At 42.8% G+C, this 26,401-nt stretch overlaps 1 protein-coding gene across 7 annotated transcripts in view; it reads left to right on the top strand.

Moving 5' to 3' along the window:
• Positions 1–26,401, top strand: part of CSMD3 (CUB and Sushi multiple domains 3) — a 1,888,113-nt gene that overhangs the window by 1,120,113 nt on the left and 741,599 nt on the right. For all 7 annotated transcript variants that reach the window (XM_077271102.1, XM_077271099.1, XM_077271098.1 and 4 more), the window contains 2 exons: positions 3,470–3,657; positions 14,711–14,899. In XM_077271102.1, the coding sequence (XP_077127217.1) occupies positions 3,470–3,657; positions 14,711–14,899 (377 nt within the window). The remainder of the gene's footprint in view (positions 1–3,469; positions 3,658–14,710; positions 14,900–26,401) is intronic.

The following is a 26,401-nucleotide window of genomic DNA, read 5'->3' as shown; positions in this document are numbered from 1 at the left end:
CCGGCGTCTATGAATTTTCCTCTCATTTCTAGTCAGGATTCTATCACATTGCATCAAATCAGGTGTCCGTTCAGACAACACCATGAGGGAATTTGCGGTTTTTCTATCACATTGCATCACATCAGGTGTCTGTTCAGACAACAACATGAGGGAATTTGCGGTTTTGCGCTCCCGCAACCGCCGGTCAATTTGAATAGCCAGGGACATGGTATCATTCAGACCTGTGGGAATGGGAAAACCCACCATAACATTCTTAATGGCCTCAGAAAGGCCATTTCTAAAATTAGCGGCCAGTGCACACTCGTTCCAATGTGTCAGCACGGACCATTTCCGAAATTTTGGGCAATACACCTCAGCCTCGTCCTGGCCCTGAGACATAGCCAGCAAGGCTTTCTCTGCCTGAATCTCAAGATTGGGTTCCTCATAAAGTAAACCGAGCGCCAGAAAAAATGCATCAATATCAGCCAATGCCGGATCTCCTGGCGCCAACGAAAAAGCCCAATCTTGAGGGTCACCCCGTAAGAATGAAATTACAATTTTTACTTGTTGAGCAGAGTCTCCAGACGAACAAGGTTTCAGGGACAAAAACAATTTACAATTATTCCTGAAATTCCTAAACTTAAATCGGTCTCCTGAAAACAGTTCAGGAATCGGAATCTTGGGTTCAGACCTAGGATTTCTGGTAACATAATCTTGTATACCCTGCACACGAGCGGCAAGCTGGTCCACACTTGTAATCAAGGTCTGGACATTCATGTCTGCAGCAAGCTTAAGCCACTCTGAGGTAAAGGGGAAAAGAAAAAGAAAAAGAAAAAAAAAAAAATGAGAGAGGGAAAAAAAAAACAACTAAAAATTTTCTTTCTTATAATCCCACTTCTGCAATGCATTACATATTTAATACTGGCCTGGCATACTGTTATGACCCCAGTGGACAGGGTCTCAGAGGAATGTGTAAGTCTGCGAGATTCAAAAATCCAGCTCATAGGGCTGTGGTAACTGGGTTGACCAAATAGCTACTCCTAACGCCAACACTAGAAGTAGCCGGGGATCATGCCTACGGTGATCGCTAGATGACTCGCGCCAGCCGGAGAATCTAACTACCCCTAGGAGAAGAAAACAAAGACCTCTCTTGCCTCCAGAGAAAGGGACCCCAAAGCAAGATACAAGCCCCCCACAAATAATAACGGTGAGGTAAGAGGAAATGACAAACACAGAAATGAACCAGGTTCAGCAAAGAGAGGCCAGCTTACTAATAGCAGAATATAGCAAGATAACTTATCTGGTCAACAAAAACCCTATAAAAATCCACGCTGGAGATTCAAGAACCCCCGAACCGTCTAACGGTCCGGGGGGAGAACACCAGCCCCCTAGAGCTTCCAGCAAAGGTCAGGATACAGATAGGAACAAGCTGGACAAAAATACCAAACAAAACAAAAGCAAAAAGCAAGGAAGCAGACTTAGCTTGAAATACAGGAACCAGGATCATAGGACAAGAGCACAACAGATTAGCTCTGATTTCAACGATGCCAGGCATTGAACTGAAGGTCCAGGGAGCTTATATAGCAACGCCCCTGAACTAACGGCCCAGGTGAGGATATAGGAAAAGACAGAAGCTCCAGAGTCAAATCACTAATGACCACTAGAGGGAGCAAAAAGCAAAATCACAACACTCACCACAATCTTCATCCCAACCCTAACCCATCTCTTCAACCTATCACTAACAACTGGTGTTTTCCCCTCAAGCTTTAAACATGCCTCCATCACACCTATCCTCAAAAAGCCCTCTCTTGACCCATCCTCTGTATCTAGCTATCGCCCTATATCACTTCTTCCCTATGCCTCAAAACTACTGGAACAACACGTCTACCTTGAACTGTCCTCCCATCTCTCTTCTTGCTCCCTCTTTGACCGCTTACAATCTGGCTTCCGGTCACACCATTCCACTGAAACTGCGCTAACTAAGGTCACCAATGACCTCTTAACCGCCAAGAGCAAGCGACACTACTCTGTTCTCCTCCTCCTCGACCTGTCGGCTGCCTTTGACACAGTGGACCATTCCCTATTATTACAGACCCTCTCATCCCTTGGCATCACAGACTTGGCCCTATCCTGGATCTCATCATACCTAACAGACCGGACATTCAGCGTCTCCCACTCACACACCACCTCCTCACCTCGCCCCCTCTCTGTCGGAGTCCCACAAGGTTCAGTCCTTGGGCCCCTGCTCTTCTGCATTTACACCTTTGGCCTGGGACAGCTCATAGAATCTCATGGCTTTCAGGATCGCCTCTATGCTGATGACACACAGATCTACATCTCTGGACCAGATATCACCTCCCTACTAACCAGAATCCCTCAATGTCTGTCCACTATTTCATCCTTCTTCTCCGCTAGATTTCTGAAACTTAACATGGACAAAACAGAATTCATCATCTTTCCCCCATCTCACGTGACCCCCCAACGAACCTATCCATTACAGTAAATGGCTGCCCACTCTCCCCAGTCCCACAAGCTCGCTGCCTCGGGATTATCCTTGACGCTGATCTCTCCTTCAAACCACATATCCAAGCCCTTTCCACTTCCTGCCGACTTCAACTCAAAAATATTGCACGAATCCATTCATTCCTCAACCAAGAATCTGCAAAAACCCTAGTCCATGCCCTCATCATCTCTCGCCTTGACTACTGCAACCTCCTGCTCTGTGGCCTCCCCTCAAACACTCTCGCACCCCTCCAATCTATTCTAAATTCTGCTGCCCGACTAATCCACCTGTCCCCCCGCTATTCTCCGGCCTCTCCCCTCTGTCAATCCCTTCACTGGCTCCCCATTGCCCAGAGACTCCAGTACAAAACCCTAACCATGACGTACAAAGCCATCCACAACCTGTCTCCTCCTTACATCTGTGACCTCATCTCCCGGTACTTTCCTACACGCAACCTCCGATCCTCACAAGATCTCCTTCTCTACTCCCCTCTTATCTCCTCTTCCCACAATCACATACAAGATTTCTCTCTCGCATCACACCTACTCTGGACCTCTCTACCACAGCATATCAGACTCTCACCTACCATCGAAACCTTCAAAAAGAACCTGAAGACCTACCTCTTCCGGCAAACCTACAACCTGCAGTAATCACCGATTGACCAAACCACTGCACGAACAGCTCTACCCTCACCTACTGTATCCTCACCCATCCCTTGTAGATTGTGAGCCTTCGCGGGCAGGGTCCTCTCTCCTACTGTACCAGTTATGACTTGTATTGTTCAAGATTATTGTACTTGTTTTTATTATGTATACCCCTCCTCACTTGTAAAGCGCCATGGAATAAATGGCGCTTTAACAATAAATAATAATAATAATAATAATTCTCAATGTGCTCTGTGATCAAAAGAAAAATAATTTGTTAGGTAAAAAAAAGACCAATGAAATTAAATTACTATATTATCACTTTTTTAATTACCCTCTATAGATTTCAAACTGAACTTAATTATGACGTGTTGGAAGTACATGATGGACCGAACTTGTTATCACCGCTTGTGGGATCTTTTAATGGCACCCAAGTCCCACAATTTCTATTCAGTAGCTTGAATTACCTTTACCTTCTCTTCACTACAGACGACAGTCGATCTAATAATGGATTTAAGATACATTATGAAAGTAAGTACCATGTATATTGACAAAACAATAAAAACATGTATACAGTATATATTATAACAATGCTACTCACTTGTGAGCGGGATGTGGTATCACAGCAATCTTTTATATTTTAAAGTAGGGCTGGTTTATTTCACTCCTTGTAAAGTGCAACACAGGAAAACTTAAATACAGCCCTTGTCCGGCTCAAAGTTAAACATAAAGTAAAAAGTCCGTAGTGCAGGTTCACCTGCTCGGGTGAGAGTCCAGCTTCTTAGTCCTTTGGAAAAGGTATACAATCCTGGAGGTCTGCACACCTCCACACCCAGACTATGTATGAGACAAACATGTACAAATGTGAACCACACCTAGGGGTGGAGATATGGTAAGTGGCCGTCCCACCCGACTCTTCACTGCTCATATTAAACCCATCTCTGTCAAGGCTGATTAACCCATCTTAGTACTATGTTTACTACAGCATTACTTGAGGTTTACATGAGGGAGTACACACACCTCTGTGGTGAAACATATCTCCCATCCACATCCGGCAGCCACCTAACAATATATAAATATGTGCATATACAGTATATATATATATACAGCATATATATATATATATATATATATATATATATATATATATATATATTTATTTTATATATATATACAGTATATGTATATATATATACTGTTGGGAAAAAAGTATTTAGTCAGCCACCAATTGTGCAAGTTCTCCCACTTAAAAAGATGAGAGAGGCCTGTAATTGAGATCATAGGTAGACCACAACTATGAGAGTCAAAATGAAAAAAAAAATAAAACAAATCCAGAAAATCACCTTGTTTGCTTTGGCAAGATTTATTTTGAAAATTATGGTGGAAAACAAGCATTTGGTCATTAACAAAAGTTTATCTCAATATTTTGTTACATTTCCTTTGTTGGCAATGACAAAGGTCAAATGTTTTCTGTAAGTCTTGACAAGGTTGGCACACACTGTAAGTGGTATATTGGCCCATTCCTCCATGCAGATCTCCTCTGCAGCAGTTATGTTTTGGACCTGTCACTTGGCAACACGGACTTTCAACTCCTTCTGAAGGTTTTCTATGACAAGTTTTGCTTCTACCAAAACAGTTCTACTTTGGTTTCATCAGACTATATGACATTCTCCCAATACTTTTCAGGATAATCCAAATGCTCTCTAGCAAACTTCAGACGGGCCCGAACTTGTACTGGCTTAAACAGGGGGAATCGTCTGGCACTGCAGGTGCTGAGTCCCTGGCGGCGTAGTGTGTTACTGATGGTAGCCTTTGTTACGGTGGTCCCAGCTCTATGCAGGTCATTCACTAGGTCCCCCTGTGTGGTTCTGGGATTTTTGCTCACCGTTCTTGTGATCATTTTGACCCCACAGGGTGAGATCTTGCGTGGAGCCCCAGATCGAGGGAGATTATCAGTGGTCTTGTATGTCTTCCATTTTTTTATTATTGCCACCACAGTTGATTTCATCACACCAAGCTGCTTGCATATTGCAGATTCAATCTTCCCAGCCAGGTGCAGGGCTACAATTTTGTTTCTGGTGTTCTTTGACAGCTCTTTGGTCTTCACCATAGTGGAGTTTGGAGTGTGACTGTTTGAGGTTGTGGACAGGTGTCATTTATACTGATAACAAGTTCAAACACATGCTATTACTACAGGTAATGAGTGGAGGACAGAGGAGACTCTTAAAGAAGAAGTTACAGGTCTGTGAGAACCAGAAATCTTGCATGTTTTTAGGTGACCAAATACTTATTTTGCACCATAATTTACAAAATAAATCTTGCCAAATCAGACAAGGTGATTTTCTAGATTTGTTTTCTCATTTTGACTCTCATAGTTGTGGTCTACCTATGATGTCAATTACATGCCTCGCTCATCTTTCTAAGTGGGAGAGCTTGCACAATTGGTGACTGACTAAATATGTTTTTCCCCACTGTATGTATATATATATATATATATATATATATATATATATATATATACTGTCAGGGAGAGACTAGGTGAGCGAGAGCTAATAACCCAGGCCCCTGCAGTTTCCCTCAGACTAGGGAAATCCTGACTGACCCTGTACCTGAAGTTTACACCGAAGGTGTGCATGTCCAGGCCTCGAACCTCACCCTGTCTCCTGAGCTCAGCCCTAGGCTGAAACCTCCGCCCACCACCCAGTGAAGATGTTATTCCCCAATACCCACAGTTAGCACAGACAAGGATAAAGGAAAATATACACCACGCCGCAGTCACTCAGGAATACACTATAAATGTGCAGGGCAAAATAAATATAAATATAGGAAGGAGTAAATAAGACAAAGGAAAATACACCACCAGCAACGAATCTCCAACCACCAGCTCTCCTCACCAGACCGAGATAACAACGCTCAAGACAGAAGCTATAATCGGTGATGCCCAAAGATCAGGAGAACTATTTAAAGGCAGTGGGCATGGCCCAGCTTCCAATCCAAGGATTAGGTAAATTAACCCCGGAACAGCTAGATAAAATCTAGCAGACGCCAATGAGCAAATAGTGGTCAAAAGCAGAATTATCGCTGTCTGTCGGACGACGTGGTCTGAACAGCGTCCAACACGACAGTACCCCACCTTCTACGAGGGACTCCAGGGCCCTCACGGCTAATAGGACCCGGCTTGTCCGGATGACGGCGGTGAAACAACCTGACCAGCCGGTCAGCATGAATGTCCAAGGCTGGTACCCAGGACCTCTCCTCAGGCCCATAACCACGCCAATGTACCAAGTACTGTAAAGTGCGATGCAGTACACGAGAGTCAACCACCTTGGAGACTTCAAACTCCAAATTACCATCCACCAAGACTGGAGGTGGCATAGGTGCCATGTCCACAGAATCCACCACCTTCTTTAGAAGAGACCTGTGGAACACGTTGTGTATCTTATACACCATAGGGAGCTCCAATCGGTACGCTACTGGGTTAATGACGGCGGTGACCCTAAATGGACCAATAAACCGTGGACCCAATTTAAGGGATGGTATTTTGAGTCTTATGTTTTTTGTGGCTAACCACACCCAGTCATCCACACTCAGGTCCAGACCTGGCACACGCCTACTGTCAGCCACATGTTAGTACCTAGCACCCGCACTCAACAGGCGCTGTTTAACTCTCCTCCATACTGATGACAATTGTGTTCCTAACTGGTCCTCCTCCAGAACGCCGGAAGAGCCCCTCTGACTCAAGGTACAAAATTGAGGATGTAGCCCGTAAACACAAAAAAACGGATACTCCCCAGACGACTCCTGGCAGTGATTATTGATGGCAAACTCAGCCAAAGGAAGAATGGTAGACCACTCCTCCTGGTTATCAGAGACAAAGCAGCGTAAGTACTGTTCCAAATTTTGGTTCATACGCTCAGTCTGACCATTTGACTGAGGATGAAACGTCGAAGAATGAGATAACTTGATTCCCAGCCGTGAGCAAAACGCTCTCCAAAATTTTGCCACAAACTGAGATCCCCTATCAGACACGATGTCAGACGGAACCCCATGAAGTCTGACCACCTCCTGCACAAATACTTGGGCCAGAGTCTTAGCGTTAGGCAACGCAGGCAAAGACACAAAGTGCGACATTATAGAAAACCGATCAACAATCACCAAGATGACCGTGTTTCCAGCTGATGAGGGCAAATCAGTGATGAAATCCATGGAGATTTCCGTCCATGGCTTACTAGGTACCTCAAGAAGAAGTAGTGTGCCAACAGGACGGGCGTCTTAGCCCTAGTGCACGTGGTACAAGCTGACACGTATGAGACCACGTCCTGTCGGATCTTGGGCCACCAAAACTGATGTGACACCAACTCCAAGGTACCTCTAACCCCTGGGTGACCAGCCAGGACAGCATCATGATGCTCCACCAAAACCTTTAGGCGGAGATGAAGCGGTACAAAAGATTTGTTGATGGGAAGCTCAGATGGTACCTCCTCCTGAGCCTCGGCAATCTCAGTCTCAACCTCGGTAATGAGAGCCGAAACCACAACACCCTTTTGGAGGATTGGTGCTGGATCTTCCCGAGGTTCTCCCCCCGGAAAACACCTGGACAGAGCATCCGCCTTAGTGTTTTTAGACCCCGGTCTGTAAGTGACCACAAAATTGAACCGCGTGAAAAACAATGCCCAGCGAGCCTGCCTGGGGGACAGACGCTTGGCAGACTCCAAATACAGCAGATTCTTATGATCAGTAATAACAGTTACCTGATGTACCGACCCCTCCAAGAAGTGTCGCCATTCCTCAAAGGCCAACTTAATTGCCAACAACTCCCTGTTGCCGATATCGTAGTTACGTTCGGCGGACGACAGTTTCTTGGAGAAATAGGCACATGGACGTAAACCAAAGATGAGCCTTGAGATAGTACCACCCCCACACCTAACTCAGATGCATCGACTTCCACAACAAAAGGTTTTGATACGTCTGGCTGCATAAGAATGGGGGCTGAAACAAAACTGTTCTTAAGAAATTCAAATGCGCGCACAGCAGCCTCAGGCCAAACGGAGAAATTGGTACCCTTTTTAGTCATGTCAGTTAGCGGTTTAGCAATGATGGAAAAATCCTTGATAAATTTCCTATAGTAGTTAGAAAACCCAAGGAACCGCTGAAGTGCTTTCAGGTTATCAGGATGTTCCCAATGCAGCACCGCCTGCACCTTAGCGGCGTCCATTTTAAAACCAGAAGCAGACACAATATAACCCAAGAAAGGCAACTCTTGAACAGAAAATACACATTTTTCAAGTTTAGCATACAGCTTATTTTCTCTGAGAAGCTGTAACACCTGCCTGACATGATCTAAATGAGTATCACGGTCGCAAGAATATATGAGAATGTCATCTAGGTACACGATAACGAATTTCCCCAAAACATGCGAGAACACATCATTGATGAAATGTTGGAACACTGCAGGTGCGTTAGTCAACCCAAATGGCATCACCAAATTTTCAAAATGACCCTCAGGGGTATTAAGAGCCGTCTTCCACTCATCACCTTGACGGACTCTTATGAGGTTGTACGACCCCTGAGGTCAAGCTTGGTAAATCACTTAGCACCTGCCACCTGGTTGAACAAATCTGGTATCAGAGGCATGGGGTATGGATCACGAACTGTAATCTGGTTCAACTCCCTGAAATCCAAACACGGGCATAATCCGCCATCTTTCTTCTTCACGAAGAAGAACCCTGCTGCCACCGACGAGGATGACGGCCTGATGTGCCCTTTGCTCAAGCTTTCAGCAATGTAATTTTTTAACGCTTGTCTCTCCGGACTGGAGATGTTAAACATCCTTGCTTTAGGCAATTTGGCCCCTGGTTTAAACCTGATAGAACAGTCATAAGGACGATGTGGCGGCAACACTGAACAACCCTTCTCAGAGAACACATCCACAAAATCCTGAAGTGACTCCGGAACGCTTGAAGTCACTGCAGCCACACATGTGGCCAGGCAAATCTCCTGGCAGAACTCGCTCCACCGAATTATGTCCTGAGTAGTGTTGAGCGATACCGTCCGATACTTGAAAGTATCGGTATCAGAAAGTATCGGCCGATACCGGCAAAGTATCGATCTAATCCGATACCGATACCCGATACCAATACAAGTCAATGGGACTCAAGTATCGGACGGTATCCCTGATGGTTCCCAGGGTCTGAAGGAGAGGAAACTCTCCTTCAGGCCCTGGGATCCATATTAATGTGTAAAATAAAGAATTAAAATAAAAAATATTGCTATTCTCACCTCTCCGACGCAGCCTGGACCTCACCGAGGGAACCGGCAGTGTTCTTTGCTTAAAATGCGCGCGTTTCCTGCCTCCTGTGACGTCATGGCTTGTGATTGGTTGCGTGCCGCCCATGTGACCGCGACGCAACCAATCACAGCAAGCCGTGACGTAATTTCAGGTCCTGAATGCCTAATTCTGCATTCAGGACCTGAAAATTACGTCACGGCTTGCTGTGATTGGTCGCGTCGCGGTCACATGGGCGGCACGCAACCAATCACAAGCCGTGACGTAATTTTAAAATGCGCGCGTTTCCTTCCTCCCGTGACGTCACGGCTTGTGATTGGTCACATGGGCGGCACGCAACCAATCACAAGCCGTAACGTAATTTTCAAATCCTGAATGCCTAGAATTAGGCACTCAGGACCTGAAAATTACGTCACGGCTTGCTGTGATTGGTCGCGTCGCGGTCACATGGGTGGCACGCAACCAATCACAAGCCGTGACGTCACGGGAGGCAGGAAACGCGCGCATTTTAAGCAAAGAACGCTGCCAGTTCCCTCGGTGAGGTCCAGGCTGCGTCGGAGAGGTGAGTATAGCAATATTTTTTATTTTAATTCTTTATTTTACACATTAATGTTGTTTCGATACCGATACCCGATACCATAAAAGTATCGGATCTCGGTATCGGAATTCCGATACCCGCAAGTATCGGCCAATACCCGATACTTGCGGTATCGGAATGCTCAACACTAGTCCTGAGTTTTCCAGTCAATTACCGGGTTGTGCATAGACAACCAAGGAAAACCCAAAACCACCTGAGCAGGAAGATTCCTGAGCACCTTACATGTAACCCGCTCGGAATGTAGAACTCCAATGTGGAGTTTCATCTCAGCCACAAATTCAGTAATCTCCCCCTGAGAGAGAGGAGCAGCATTGATGGTGACCACGCGGATAGGATGAGACAGTTTTTCAATCCTAAAACCTGCTGTGCGCGCAAACTCCTCATCAATGAGATTTGTGGCTGAACCACTATCCACAAAAACAGTAATTGGCAGCTCACTGCCAGCAACAAAAACCATAGCAGGGAGCATGCACTGAGAAACCACCATGGAGGATATAAATAAGCTCAGACTGGTCTCCTCCACACCCTCTGAGCTTAGAAGTTTTCCACTGTTGCGTTTGTCTTAGGCAGCAGAGGACAGATGTTAATAAAATGATTCGTTTTACCACAGTAAAAACAGGCTCCCTGCTTCCTGAGCTCAGGGACTGGGCGCTTCACATGTGACACCCCTGCGATTTGCATAGGCTCCGTGGGCTCACCTGCAGCAACCTCACGTGAACCTAAACCCTCTCCCATAGGCGGTGTCAAATGCTCCCCCTGACGCAAATGGTGATCAATGCGGACAACCAGACTCATGGTGGAATCTAGAGAAGCAGGAGTCTCATACATCAGAAGGGCTTTTTTAACCCTTCCAGAAATCCCATGTATAAACTGACTCCGCAATGCTGGATCATTCCATTGTGTATCGATCGCCCAGTGACGAAATTCAGAACAGTAATCCTCTGCAACTCGCTCCCCCTGGCGAATAGAGCGTATCTTAGATTCTGCTAGAGCCATTTTGTCAGGTTCATCGTAGATTTTCCCAAGACAGAAAATAAAACTCTCCACAGAGTCAAATGCAGCAGAATCAGATGGCAAAGAAAACGCCCATGCTTGGGGATCCCCACTCAACAATGACAATACCAGGCCCACACGCTGATCCTCATTACCTAAAGATATCGGGCGCATATGGAAATATAGTTTGCAAGCTTCACGAAAAGAAACAAATTTACTATGTTCCCCAGCAAATTTTTCAGGCAAAGGAAATTTAGGCTCAGCAACTCTTCCTGTCGCTCCAGCTTGCACATTAGACACTGCTAGTCCCTGTTGCTGTACTGCCCCCCTTAACTCTGTGACCTGTAGGGACAGCGCCTCCAAGTGGCGGGTTATGGAAGTCATGGGATCCATGACAAAACACAAAAAAAGAACCCCCTTTTTTTTTTTTTGTGTTGTTGGGCCGATTATAATGTCAGGGAGAGACTAGGTGAGCGAGAGCTAATAACCCAGGCCCCTGCAGTTTCCCTCAGACTAGGGAAATCCTGACTGACCCTGTACCTGAAGTTTACACCGAAGGTGTGCATGTCCAGGCCTCAAACCTCACCCTGTCTCCTGAGCTCAGCCCTAGGCTGAAACCTCCGCCCACCACCCAGTGAAGATGTTATTCTTCAATACCCACAGTTAGCACAGACAAGGATAAAGGAAAATATACACCATGCCGCAGTCACTCAGGAATACACTATAAATGTGCAGGGCAAAATAAATACAAATATAGGAAGGAGTAAATAAGACAAAGGAAAATACACCACCAGCAACGAATCTCCAACCACCAGCTCTCCTCACCAGACCGAGATAACAACGTTCAAGACAGAAGCTATAATCGGCGACGCCCAAAGATCAGGAAAACTATTTAAAGGTAGTGGCATGGCCCAGCTTCCAATCCAAGGATTAGGTAAATTAACCCTGGAACAGCTAGATAAAATCTAGCAGACGCCAATTAGCAAATAGTGGTCAAAAGCGGAATTACCGCTGTCTGTCGGACGACCTGGTCTGAACAGCGTCCGACATGACATATACACAGTGGGATAAATAAGTATTTGATCTCTTGCTGATTTTGTAAGTTTGCTCACTGTCAAAGACATAAACAGACTATAATTTTAACGGTAGGTTAATTTTAACATTGAGAGAAAGAATATAAAAAATAAAATCCAGAATATCACATTATATAAATTATATAAATTTATTTGCATTGTGCAGTGAGAAATAAGTATTTGATCCCTCTGGCAAAGAAACTTAATACTTGGTAGCAGAACCCTTGTTGGCAAGCACTGCAGTCAGACATATTTTGTAGTTGATGATGAGGTGTGCGCACTTGTTTGGAGGAATTTTGGTGCACTCGTCTTTGCAGATCATCTCTAAATCATTAAGATTTTGAGGCTGTCGCTTAGCAATTAAGAGCTTCAACTCCCTCCATAAGTTTTCTATGGGATTAAGGTTTGGAGACTGGCTAGGTCACTCCTTAACCTTAATGTGCTTCTTTTTGAGCCACTCCTTTGTTGCTTTGGCAGTATGTTTTGGATCATTGTCTTGCTGGAAGACCCATTCTTGACCCATTTTTAATGTCCTGGAGAAGGGAAGGAGGCTGTCACTCAGGATTTTACGGTACATGGCTCCATCCATTCTCCCATTCTTGTGGTGAAGCAGTCCTGTGCCCTTAGCAGATACACCCCAAAATATAATGTTTCCACCTCCATGCTTGACAGTGGGGATGGTGTTCTTTGGGTCATAGGCAACATTTTCTCTTCCTCCAAACACAGCAAATTTAGTAAAAGGCCTAAAACCTAAATTATTGTCTCATCTGACCCCTGCACCTTCTCCCGATCACTCACAGAATCATCCAGGTGTTCATTGGTAAAACTTCAGATGGGCCTACACATGTGCCTTTTTGAGAAGAGGAATCTTGCCAGCACTGCAGGATTTTAAATCTTTATGTTGTAATGTGTTACCAATGGTATTCTTGGTGACTGTGGTCCCAGCTGCTTTGACATCATTAACAAGTTCACCCGTGTAGTTTTAGGCTGAATTCTCACCTTCCTCATGATCAAGGATACACCACGAGATGAGATTTTGCATGGAGCCCCAGATTGACATTCATTTTGAATTTCTTCCATTTTCTTACTATTACACCAACAGATGTCTCCTTCTCACCCAGCGTCTTACTTATAGTTTTGTAGCCCATTCCAGCTTTGTGCCGGTCTATGATCTTGTCCCTGACATCCTTATAAAACTCTTTGGTCTTGCACATGTTGTAGAGGTTAGAGTCTGACTGATTAATTGAGCCTGTGGACAGGAGTCTTTTATAAAGGTGACTATGAAAACTGTTGAAGTAAAGAGCGCAAATAGTGTCTTATCTGAGAAGGTTAAAAGGTGAATCCATAGGATTGCACTCACCAGATGTAGCTGAGTTGAAGCAATGAAAGGATTCGCTGCAGCAGATCCAGGAGTCCAGGAAGGACCAGCCGTTAGATACAGATTGGGATAATTGTGGTCAATTTCTGCGCTGCTGAATCACTTGAATTCCAGAATTATTAGTACATGTGGCTTATTAAAGCCACTTGTACTAATAATTCTGGAATTCAAGTGATTCAGCAGTGCAGAAATTTACCGCAATTATCCCAATCTGTAAATAAAGGTGACTAAGTAAGATAGCTGTCTTTAATGTAGGTAACAAATTGATTAGGAACGTCTAACTGGTCTGTAGGAGCCATAACTCTTAATGGTTGGTAGTGGATCAAATACTTATTTCTCACTGCAAAATGCAAATAAATGTATATAATTTGTACAATGTGATTTTCTGGATTTTATTTTTGATATTCTATCTCTCAATGTTAAAATTAACCTACCCACAAAATTATAGACTGGTCATGTCTTTTTCAGTGGGCAGACTTACAAAGTCAGCAACTGATCAAATAGTTATTTCCTCCACTGTATGTATATATATATATATATATATATATATATATATATATATATATATATATGTGTGTGTATATATATATATCTATATATATATCTATATATATATATATATATATATAACATTTTTGCTTAAGGGTCATTACAAGAGGAGTGGGAAGGTGGGCAGAAAGATCTGTCGCTCACACAAGCCCTTCATCAGCAGCTATCTAAAATGTATGGTTCATATAGTGTCATTAACAACACTTTATAAAGCAAAGGCATTGTATGCAAAGATGCCAACTAAAGCTCTCTATAGGATGGTATATGCGCTGAAGCTAGAGGCTTTTTAAAGGGCATTGTGTATAAAAGGCAGCTAACTAAATTCAGATCCCAGACTATTCTATATATTAACATCCCATGCTCCCTATTCTCACTTTATCCATCATGCCCAAAGGCATCCATCACTTCATAGCCAAATTGCACTCTAATAAAAGTCATGTGACTGTCACTTTCCTCTATTAGAGTGCTACACAAGTTGAAGGGAGGTATATCCATCAATTTGGGGCTCCTTATGGTCATTACATCAGCTAACCCTCTTTTTTACTTCTTCATAGACATACATATGACAGCATGAAAAAGATACAGTAGAGAGATCAGCAGATCGATAGATAGATAGATAGATAGATAGAACAATCTTAGCAATATTTTAATGTAAATATTTAATTAAGGCTCATAGGTAAATTGACTGTTCATTGCTGTTGATTTAGGTGTAACTGTGGATACCCATTCATGCTTGGACCCAGGAATTCCTGTACATGGTCATCGTTATGGCTATGACTTTTCTTTTGGATCTACTGTTTCCTTTGGATGTCAGGCTGGATATACGCTAAGCCATGAAGAACCTTTGTTGTGTGAGAAGAATCATTGGTGGAGCCATCCCCTTCCAACTTGTGATGGTAAGAACTTAATGAACAACTTGATAAAGTAACCTTCATGAAAAGAGCAAGTTTTAAAGCACCAATGACATATATGTTTAAAAATAAAGTGGTTGTATAAGGCTGGAATAATATGACTAATTTCCTTTAGAAACAACACTGCCAATATCTATGTTGCTCTCTGGTACTGCAGTTCAACATTATGATAGTTTGTATTCAATATAATGTGATTGTAGGCTACTAAACATAAGACATAATCTTAAAGTCAAGGACTAGTCAAGGTTATGTTATAGTACTTACAGTAAGGCTCCTTTAGTTTCATATCTATGTTAAAGTCCCATGATATTAAATATACGCTCAGTGACATAGATTCCTTTTGACATATGTTTGAGAATAAGGCAAGGAATTATGAATGTCAGTCCAGTTTAAACATAGATCCAACAACTATTAAAAGTGTAAAGTTCTGGAGGGTCTAATGTGATGACATAGTAAGAAACTTTCATAAAAACATGCATTAATGAAAGTCATTAGATGGATACATAAGGAAAGGAAAGGAAGGTGCCAGTAAAAAATAGCAGAGTGGCTGCCCACTTAAAAAAAACATCTGTTAGAGATGATTTTTTTTAAATTTTGTAAAAGATTTGATTAGCAAGAATTTGATGTGCCATGATGCAGTGCTGCAATGCCTACAATTGCCCTGAAACCACGTGTAACAAACAGGCAACACCCGTGTTTTCAAGCAGCCGCAAATCATGCAGATGCATCGACATAAACTAAATCTCCGAGCACGCCGAAATACTCAGAGACCACCAGAGCATGCTCGGAAAAACCAGAGTAACGAGCATACTCACTCATCACTAGATTTTATACATAAAATAAGACACATAAATTATATGCCCACTTGTACTAACTAAGTAATAGCACCATAAAAAACAACACGTTAAGAGAAAGAAGATTGAGACAAAGATACGAGAAAAAACATGTTTATTAAAGGGAATCTGTCAATAAGATCAACCATCCTAAGCTGCCTATATGGGCATGCAGGTTATAGATTTGTCAAGACTTTTGTTGGCAAAGAAACAATTTGCAGCCCAAACTAATTAGTAGTATTTTTGTGTATCATTTGGTATCCCATTTCGGAGTGTCCATCATTTCATAAAGTAAAAATTTCTTGAAAAGATCATCATTGATCAGTCAATCCCAAAGTACCAACATCTTAAAGTTATTGAGTTATGGTAGTTAAGTTTGCCTAAACAATTTTGATTCAGTAGGGCATTGCACTTAGAGAAGTGATGCTAGTGACAATCTTGTAGAGGAGAAAAAGTGCCAAACCATGTCTTAAAGTCTTCATTAAAGAGCTTGTTCACTACTTTAACACTTATGATTAGAGATGGGTGAACCCAAAACAGAAAAATTCGGGGTTCGTACCAAACACTTAGTGTTCGTGCATGGATCCTGAACACCAACTTCCCCAGGAAGTCCATGTTACTATTCAGGTTTGGTGCCCTGAACATTGTCTGTTTCCCACCCTGTCATGTGTATGACAGTGTGAGAAACAGTGGCGGCTCTGATCGTCGATAAGATCATTACCTTCGATCAGAAAGCTGCGGTTCCCATGATGTCAGATGACAGCATGAGCCAGCAGCTATGACCAGCAGTTAAAGGGTTACCCCCATTCACATGCGTTGACTTATGAGAGAGCATTACTCCTATTAGCCTACAGCTGCAGTCGTGATAACGGCAAGAGCAGGCACTGCTGATGGGAGGAATCATCAGCCGGCGCCTGTGCAATAAATAAATAAATAAATAAATGACTTGTGGTCTCTTCTATTTTTAATAACCAGCACAGGTAAAACTGACAGTTGTGGCTTGCAACCCTCAGCTGTCAGTTTTATCATGGCTGGATATCAAGAATAGAGGGGTCCCATACCGTTTTTTTTAAATTATTTATATAAATAATTTAAAAAAATGATGTTGGGCCCCTCAAACAGCTGGAGGATGGTATTCTTAGACTGGTGAGAGGCCATGGATATTGGTCCCCCCAGTCTAAGAATACCAGCCCTCAGCCGCCCTACAAAAGGCATATCTATTAAATGTGCCAAGCCTGGTGCTTCGCCTGACTCTTACCACATGCATTGTTGCAGTGACAAGTGGAGTAATGGTTGTGGGGTTGATGTCAGATGTTTTATGGCCACTGACATCAAGCGCACAGGTTAGAAATGGAGAGACATCTATAACACGCCCCTATTACTAATCTCATAGTTTTTAAAAAAAAATACACAGAATAAAATAATTTACTTGAAATAATGACACAGACTCCTTTATTTGAAATGAAAATAAAAAGCACAGTTATACTCAATCCAAAATAGAGAAAAAAACAGCAACACTGCGTTTACTGTATCATAAAAGCCTAAGTCCTTTATTTAAGAAAGCTTTTCATGGACAAGGTTTTTGAGGGCAGGACGAATGCAGTTATGCAGGCAAAAGAACTGGTCCTATTTATTTGCCTGCATACCTGTATTCGTCCTGCCCTCAAAAACCTTGTCCATGAAAAGCTTTCTTAAATAAAGGACTTAGGTTTTTATGACACAGTAAGCGGAGTGTTGCTGCTTTTTTCTCTATTTTGGATTGTTAGACATGTGTTTTTCCAAGCAAGCACCTGCATCAGCGTGATTTCACCCAGCAAGGTGTCGCTGACTCAAAGCCCACCTACTCCACCAGTAAGTAAACTGTTTCTTAGTGCAATTCTATTTCTTCCCTTTTTGGTCTAACAGTTAGACTCACCTTTACACCTATTCTACTGAAGCCCATGTCACCTGTAAATGACATAAAATAATAAACAACCATAATACTCACTTTTTTGCCAAATCTTTGATGTCCCAGGGAAAAGAAGAAAAATAATAAACAACCATATCCCTCAACTATCCGATGTGATATTCCATATTTCACTGTCTCTCGACGATTCAGATCATTTGGATAGCTGTCACATCAGTGATGCGACTGCTATCCCTGCTAGCTATTTTTAGGCTGGGGGTGCCCCTTATCAGTCTTAGTATACAAGCCCCAGCTGTTTGCTTTTGCTTGTCAAAAATGGGGGACCCCATGCCGTTTTTTTTTAAATAATTGTAAAAACAGTGTGGGAGCCCTCTATTCTAGATAACCAGCCATGATAAATCTGACAGCTGAGGGTTGCAGCCCGCAGATCAGAGCCTGTGAATGTCAGGCTAACGTGCAGATGACATACTGGCAAATAACTGATGTTCGGGACCCTATTCATCGCAATAAGGTCAAGGTTGAGGTACAGTTATGGTATCTGAACTGAACTTTTTTACGATGTTTGGCCGAATTCCCCGGGACCCGAACATCCATGAGTTTGCCATTCACTATTTATGACCTATGCTTAGAATAGGTCATTAATGTCTAATAAGTGGGGGTGTGACACCCGGCACCCTGCCAATCAACTGTTGTTGGTGCTGACAGCTACAGACAAAAGTTCTCAATTATGGAGCTGCCCCATTTACTGATAGTGGCAGTGTCCAGGTACTGCACATCCACCCCCTATTCATTTCAATTGGTGGTGGATGTGTAGAAAATGTCCAAGGCCACTATCAGTAGATGAAGTAGCTGAGCGCTTTTGTCCACCACCGACACAGAGATCAGCTAATTGGCAAGGCTGCCGGTGTCGCACCCCCACCAATCAGACATTGATGACATATCCTAAATATAGGTCATACATTTTAAAGTAATGGGCAACGTTTCTAGTTCCCGAACTGGTAATGGCCTCAGGTCAAATATCATGCTGCTAGTATAGCCATACAATCAGAGACAGGTCATCCTCATAAAGCTTGAAGCATCATTACAAGCTGGTGTGCATAAACCTGCACCTTATTAATTATATGAACCTGATACATCATGTTTTTATAGGAAAATAGTTGAAATTTGTGCTAATTTTTTTTTCTTTTTTCCATTTAAAATTAGAAATAAACGTAGCAGCACAGTTCGTACCAGACATATGTGAAAAACACTCCGACACCCACTATATTTTTCATTTATTTTCCACCTACTTCGTAGTTATATAACAATTACTCGGCTGCTCGTAATTATATGCATTTTTATGGATACTTGGTAGCACATGTAAGGGCTTATTAAACACAATGCACAGTTCCATATGATAAATAATTAAATTATATCAATGATATAATGCATCTTACACAATCAAAATGGAAACCTAAATGTTTGTCATTGTCTAGTACTCATGTAAACAGAGCACAAACACACATAGACCCACATGCACACATATGCATACATACAGTCAAAACAGACACACACAAACAAATATCCACACATATACACATTTATACACTACTCGATGGTGGCCCGATTCTAGCGAATTGGGTTTTCTAGAATATGTAGGTGGTACTGTATATAGCACAGGCTACGTACTATATTGCACAGTGACATAGTATATAACACAACCGACGTAGTATATAACATAGCTACATAGTATATAACAGAGCTACATAGTATGTAACACAGCGTACGTAGAATATAGCAGAGCTACGAAGTATATAACATAGCCACGTAGTGTATTGCACAGGTATGTAGTATATTGGTCAGCCACGTAGTATATAGCAGAGCCACATATTATATAACATAGCCACGTAGTAGATTGTAGAGCCATGTAGTATATTGCACAGGCATGTAGTATATTGCACAGACACGTAGTATACAACACAGTCACGTAGTGTATTGCACAGCTACGTAGTGTATTGCACAGCTATGTAGTATATTGGTCAGCGACGTAGTATATAGCAGAGCCACTTAGTATATAACATAGCCACGTAGTATATTGTAGAGGCACATAGTATATTGTGTAGGTACATAGTATATTGCACATTCGATGTAGTATATGACAGAACCGACACAGCCACATAGTATATTGCACAGTTGCGTAGTATATAACACAGCGCACGTAGTATATTGCACAGCCACATAGTATATTGGACAGTCACGTTGTATATTGCACAGTCACGTTGTATATTGCTCAGCTACATAGGATATAGCACAGAGATGTAGTATATAACAGCCCACGCAGTATGTAACACAGCCCACATACAGTAGTAAATAGCAATGTGGGCACTATATGCTTGGTTAAAAAAGAGTTAAAAATATACATATGCTCACCTTCCGAAGGCCCCTTGAAGTCCTGGCGCCTGTGCACCGCACGGCAGCTCCTGGTCCCAGGGTTGGTATGAGCGCAGGACCTGTGATGATGTCGCGGTCACATGACCGTGAAGTCATGGCAGGTCCTTCTCGCATAGCATCCTTGGCACCGGAACCTGCCTCCTGCACTGCCGAGATGTTGGATGGTGAGAATAACCTTTTTTTAATTATTATTATTTGTAACATTAAATCTTTTTACTATTGATACTGCATATGCAGCATCAATAGTAAAAACTTGGTCACACAGGGTTAATAGCTGCGTTAACGGAGTGCGTTACACCGCGGCATAACGTGGTCCGTTAACGCTGAAATTAACCCTGTGTGAGGGCTGACTGGAGGGGATTATTGAGCAGGCACTGACTGAAGGGAGGAAGGAGCAGCCATTTTGCCACCGGACTGTGCCCATCGCTGATTGGTCGTGGCAATGGTCTTGGGCGTTTTGCCACAACCAATCAGCGACTTGGATTTCCATGACAGACAGAGGCCGTGACCAATAAATATCCGTGACAGACAGAAAGAAAGAAAGAAAGACAGAAGGACAGACAGAAAGACAGAAGTGACCCTTAGACAATTATATAGTAGATTATACAGACACATGCACACATACATACATATACATTCACACATATACACTCTGTATTACACAGACACATGCACACGTGCACACATACATGCAAATACAGGCACACACTCATATTCACTCTATATTATACAGACACAATCACAACGCGCATATACATACACCTACACACAGACACAAGCACGCATACACATACATGCACACACATACAGTCAAATACACACACATGCATACAAATAGACAAACGCACACACAGATACATAAGCACATATAAACACACTTACACTCTGTATTACACAGACACATGCACGCAAACGGATACATGCACCTACACACGCACAGACACACTGTAGAAATCGCAGGAACACGGAATGCAGTGATGGACGGGAGGCAGAGCAAGGGATAACAGGTTTATTTACAGGGAAAATACTCAGTGCAGTGAGGTAAATAGTTAAACAGTGTAAGTGACAAAACTGAAGTACGACGGTACAAATGACGACAATATGGTAGTAAGGGTTTACAGGAAGTCCAAACACTGCAGCTCCTGCTGCGTACTCTATAATGCCGGCAACGGTGAGTGCAGTCCTTACTAATGGGGTTCAGCACACAACAATACCCCATCTTCTGGTGACAGTGGTCGGTCTCCGGTACCTTCCACTGCCCCTAGTCCATATACTACAGTGGCCAACTAACGGTGAGGGCCACCGTCCTGTACGAGCCCAGTGTGGCTCTACTAATATACGCTGGCAAGGTTAAGTCACAAGTGTCTGGGACAATATTAACTAGCACAGTCAAGGGTAGCTGACAGTCACTCTCTGGTCTCTGTCAAGCAGCACGCGTGCAATACTCACTATCCTGGAGTGACTGGCACCTGGCTTTATGGCGGTCATTGGGTACACACTGCTCCTCTATCTCTCTCTGGTGCCTGCTGTTGACGGCAGGCATCAGCAGTCACTGGTCTGTGTGGTGCTGGTGCTCCCTGGACAGAGCACTCATCTTTTTGGCTGCTGCAGCACCTGGCTGCGTTCTGCTCTGCGGGCACGACGCTGTGAGACTCTGCTCTGCACGGCTCTGCTCTGCATGGCTCTCCACAGGCAATGGGGGCTCCTTCTATATGGCCTGTCTCCAAGTCAGTCCTCTCAGGTGGGGGAAGCAGACCATTCTGCGCGCTGATCTCTGCGCTGATCTCCGCAGGCACCAGGCTGCTCTGCTTCGCACGCTTTCCTCCGCTCTTACTCTTTCACTGCATTCACTTCTTAATCTCCTCCCACCCTCCTGGGACAACAGGAATCTCTGTCTCCCTCAGGCTTCCCCCAGACAGCAGGGGAAGGCGAGCCCCACTCAAGCTTCCCCCGGGAAAAGAGGATGCAGCTCTCTCAGTTCCAGACACAGCATGCAGGTATCGGGGTCCGGTCTATCTCCTTACAACACACACCCATACACATACAGAAGCACACACACAGTAACATACACGCACACATACAAACAGACACACGCACTGAAAAACACACACACACGCTTTGTATTTTACAGACATATACTCTGTGTAGAATTGTTAAGCAAGTTGTATTTTAGAGGATTCTTTTTATTATTGATCAACAACTAAGTTCTCAATCATCCCCAAAGACTCATAAATATCAAAGCTTAATATTTTTGGAAGTTAATGTGTTTTTTTTTTTAGATTTGGCTATCTTAGGAGGATATCTGTTTGTGCAGGTAACTATCACTGTGCAGAATTATTAGGCAACTTAATAAAAACCAAATATATTCCCATCTCACTTTTTAATTTTCACCAGGTAAACCAATACAACTGCACAAAATTTAGAAATACACATTTCTGATATGCAAAAACAAAACCACCAAAAAATAGTGACCAATATAGCCACTTTTCTTTATGATGAAACTCAACAGCCTTCCATCCATAGATTCTGCCAGTTGCTTGAGCTGTTTATGATCAACATTGCGTGCAGCTGCCACCACAGCCTCCCAGAAACTGTTCCGAGAGGTGGACTGTTTTCCCTCCATGTAGATCTCACATTTTATGAGGGACCACAGGTTCTCTATAGGGTTCAGATCAGATGATCAAGGGGGTCATGTCATTATTTTTTCTTCTTTGAGACCTATACTGGGCTGCCATGCTGTGGATTAGTTGGAGGCATGTGATGGAGCATTGTCCTGCATGAAAATCATGTTTTTCTTGAACAATACCGACTTCTTCCTGTACGCTGCTTGAAGAAGTTGTCTTCCAGAAGCTGGCAGTAGGTCTGGGAGTTGAGCTTCACTCCATCCTCAACCCAAAAAGGTACCACAAGTTCATCTTTGATGATACCAGCCCATACCAGTACCCCACCATCACCTTGCTGGCGTCTGAGTCGGAGTGGAGCTCTCTGCCCTTTACTGATCCAGCCTCTGGCCCATCAAGAGTCACTCTCATTTCATCAGTCCATAAAACCTTTGAAAAGTCAGTCTTAAGATATTTCTTGGCCCAGTCTTGACGTTATATCTTATGTTTCTTGTTCAAAGGTGGTCGTTTTTCAGCCTTACTCACCTTGGCCATGTCCTTTAGTATTGCACACCTTGTGCTTTTTGTCACTCCAGTAACATTGCAGCACTGAAATATGGCAAAACGGGTGGCAAATGGCATCTTGGCAGCTTCACGCTTGATTTTCCTCAATTCATGGGCAGTTATTTTGCGCCTTTTTTGCCCAACACACTTCTTGCGACCCTGTTGGCTATTTGCCATGAAACGCTTTATTGTTCGGTAATCATGCTTCAAAGGTTTGGCAATTTCAAGACTGCTGCATCCCTCTGCAAGACATCTCACAATTTTGGACTTTTCAGAGCCCATCAAATCTCTCTGCTGACCCATTTTGCCAAAGGAAAGGAAGTTGACTAATAATTAAGCACACCTTATATAGGGTGTTGATGTCATTAGACAGCACCCCTCCTCAATACAGAGATGCACATCACCTGGTTTACTTGATTGGTAGTTGGCTCTCAAGCCTGAACAGCCTGGAGTAGGACAACATGTATAAAAAGGATCATGTGATCAAAATACAACTTGCCTAATAATTCTGCACACAGTATATGCAAACAAATACATGCATATGCACACACATAATCTCATTTGCGCACACATAATTTTTCAGACACATGTACACACGCTTTTACATGTACCCATACACACATGCATATGCACACAGTCGCACACATTCAAACACACATTCAAACACACATACGCACTTACACAAGAACATGCAAAATCACATACAAACACGTACCATACCTTTGCAACATGGAAAAGCAATAATAAAAAGTAAAAAAAGAATAGTTTTCACTGCACTTCTAGTCATCTGGATCATTGCTGCCTGCAGTTCCTTTATCCAATCTCTTTTATTTTATGATTACTCTTTTGTTCTCATAAACAGCTGCACCCGTATCCCTTCATAGTGCCTGGTATTGCATCTCAGCCTCCTTTAATTAATGGAAGCCAACTATTTCACATTTATAATTTTATAATAATGATGATTAAAGGGAACCTGTCACCCCCCCCCCCAGGCATTTGTAACTAAAAGAGCCATCTTGTGCAGCACTAACGCTGCATTCTGACAAAGTGTCTCTTTTAGCTATTGTTCGTTGCACTGCAGAAATAATCACTTTTGAATTTGGTCCCCCATACCTGTGAAATCACCAGGGAGGCAGGTCTTTCCCCCCTCATCCAAATGCCTCCCAGCCATCACACTGCGAGAAGGGTGCCGCCTCCTCGGCGTTATTCAGTTGTCCAGGCACCTGCGTGGTCATATTTTGCCTTGGGCATGCGCAGTTCGCGCTGCCGACAACAGACATCACTTGATGTCTTGTGTACTGCACCTGCGTGCATGCGCAGCCCGTGATGTCAGCTGTCGGTGACCTCCGAGTATTTGTTAGTGTTCGGAGATTAATTTTCATCACCTCAGCTGAATCATTTACAGCTACTAGCCAGGCTGAGTACATGTGGGGGTTGCCTGGTTGCTAGGGAATCCCCACATGTAATCAAACTGTCTAGTAGTCGCAAATCATTCAGCTGTTGCAAGGAAAACTAAATCTCCGAGCAGTCATAAATACTCGGAGACCACCCGAGTGTGCTTGGGAAAACAGAAGCAACGAGTACACTCGCTCATCACTAATACAGACTCTTTAAAAATAGACCTTGTGACCCTAATTTCAGCTGATCTGCCTGGCTTCTGCTAATCTGGTAGTTGCACACTGTATGGTCTATGGAATAACTGTAACAAGTGATGGCAGATTCCTATACAGCTGGTTTCAGAAAGACAATCATAAATTATTGTATTTCCATCATATTTTATTTCTTGTCTTCTTCAGTTTTTTTGCCTTATTACTATGCTGTCATTCTCCATTACTGCACTATGTTTGGCAAAATATTGCACACTAAGCAAAGTCATTACATTCATAAAGTTTGTTCTGGGTGTTTTATGAATTTTTGATGTTCTGGAGCAAAAAAAAAGCTTTTCTAGTTGACGCTTATTGAAACTGCCAAGTCAGTGAAGTGAGCTGAGCAGAGGTCCAGGAAACAAGGAAAAAAATACATATAATGACAAACAGTATTGTAACTGACTGTCAGTTTTGTGGTTTCATGGCTGATCTGAATTGTAATGTTGGAATAATTTCTGACAAATTTCCAAATATATTTTGCAATAAGTAATGTGGCTACTGTGAACACAAACTCATTAAAGTGGAAAAAAGTCTGTGGCAGAAAAACTATATTTTTCATAAATTATTCCTGTAAAACCAAAGTTCAATCTGTAGTGCTTTAAGGCAAGCATTTCTTAACCCCTTCATGACCCAGCCTATTTTGGCCTTAATGACCTTGCCGTTTTTTGCAATTCTGACCAGTGTCCCTTTATGAGGTAATAACTCAGGAACGCTTCAACGGATCCTAGCGATTCTGAGATTGTTTTTTCGTGACATATTGGGCTTCATGATAGTGGTAAATTTAGGTCGATAATTTCTGAGTTTATTTGTGAAAAAAACGGAAATTTGGCGAAAATTTTGAAAATTTCGCAATTTTCACATTTTTAATTTTTATTCTGTTAAACCAGAGAGGTATGTGACACAAAACAGTTAATAAATAACATTTCTCACATGTCTACTTTACATCAGCACAATTTTGGAAACAAATTTTTTTTTTGCTAGGAAGTTATAAGGGTTAAAATTTGACCAGTGATTTCTCATTTTTACAACAAAATTTACAAAACCATTTTTTTTAGGGACCACCTCACATTTGAAGTCAGTTTGAGGGTTCTATATGGCTGAAAATACCCCAAAGTGACACCATTCTAAAAACTGCACCCCTCAAGGTGCTCAAAACCACATTCAAGAAGTTTATTAACCCTTCAGGTGTTTCACAGCAGCAGAAGCAACATGGAAGGAAAAAATGAACATTTAACTTTTTAGTCACAAAAATGATATTTTAGCAACAATTTTTTTATTTTCCCAAGGGTAAAAGGAAAAACTGTACCACGAACGATGTTGTCCAATTTGTCCTGAGTACGCTGATACCTCATATGTGGGGGTAAACCACTGTTTGGGCATACGGCAGGGCTTGGAAGGAAAGGAGCGCCATTTGACTTTTTGAATGAAAAATTGGCTCCAATCTTTAGCGGACACCATGTCGCGTTTGGAGAGCCCCCGTGTGCCTAAACATTGGAGCTCCCCCACAA

This window comes from Ranitomeya variabilis, chromosome 6 (genome assembly GCF_051348905.1).
Source record: "Ranitomeya variabilis isolate aRanVar5 chromosome 6, aRanVar5.hap1, whole genome shotgun sequence".
Classification (NCBI taxonomy): Eukaryota; Metazoa; Chordata; class Amphibia; order Anura; family Dendrobatidae; genus Ranitomeya; species Ranitomeya variabilis.
Note: the sequence above shows the minus strand (reverse complement) of the source record. Positions and strands in the feature narration are given on the sequence as shown.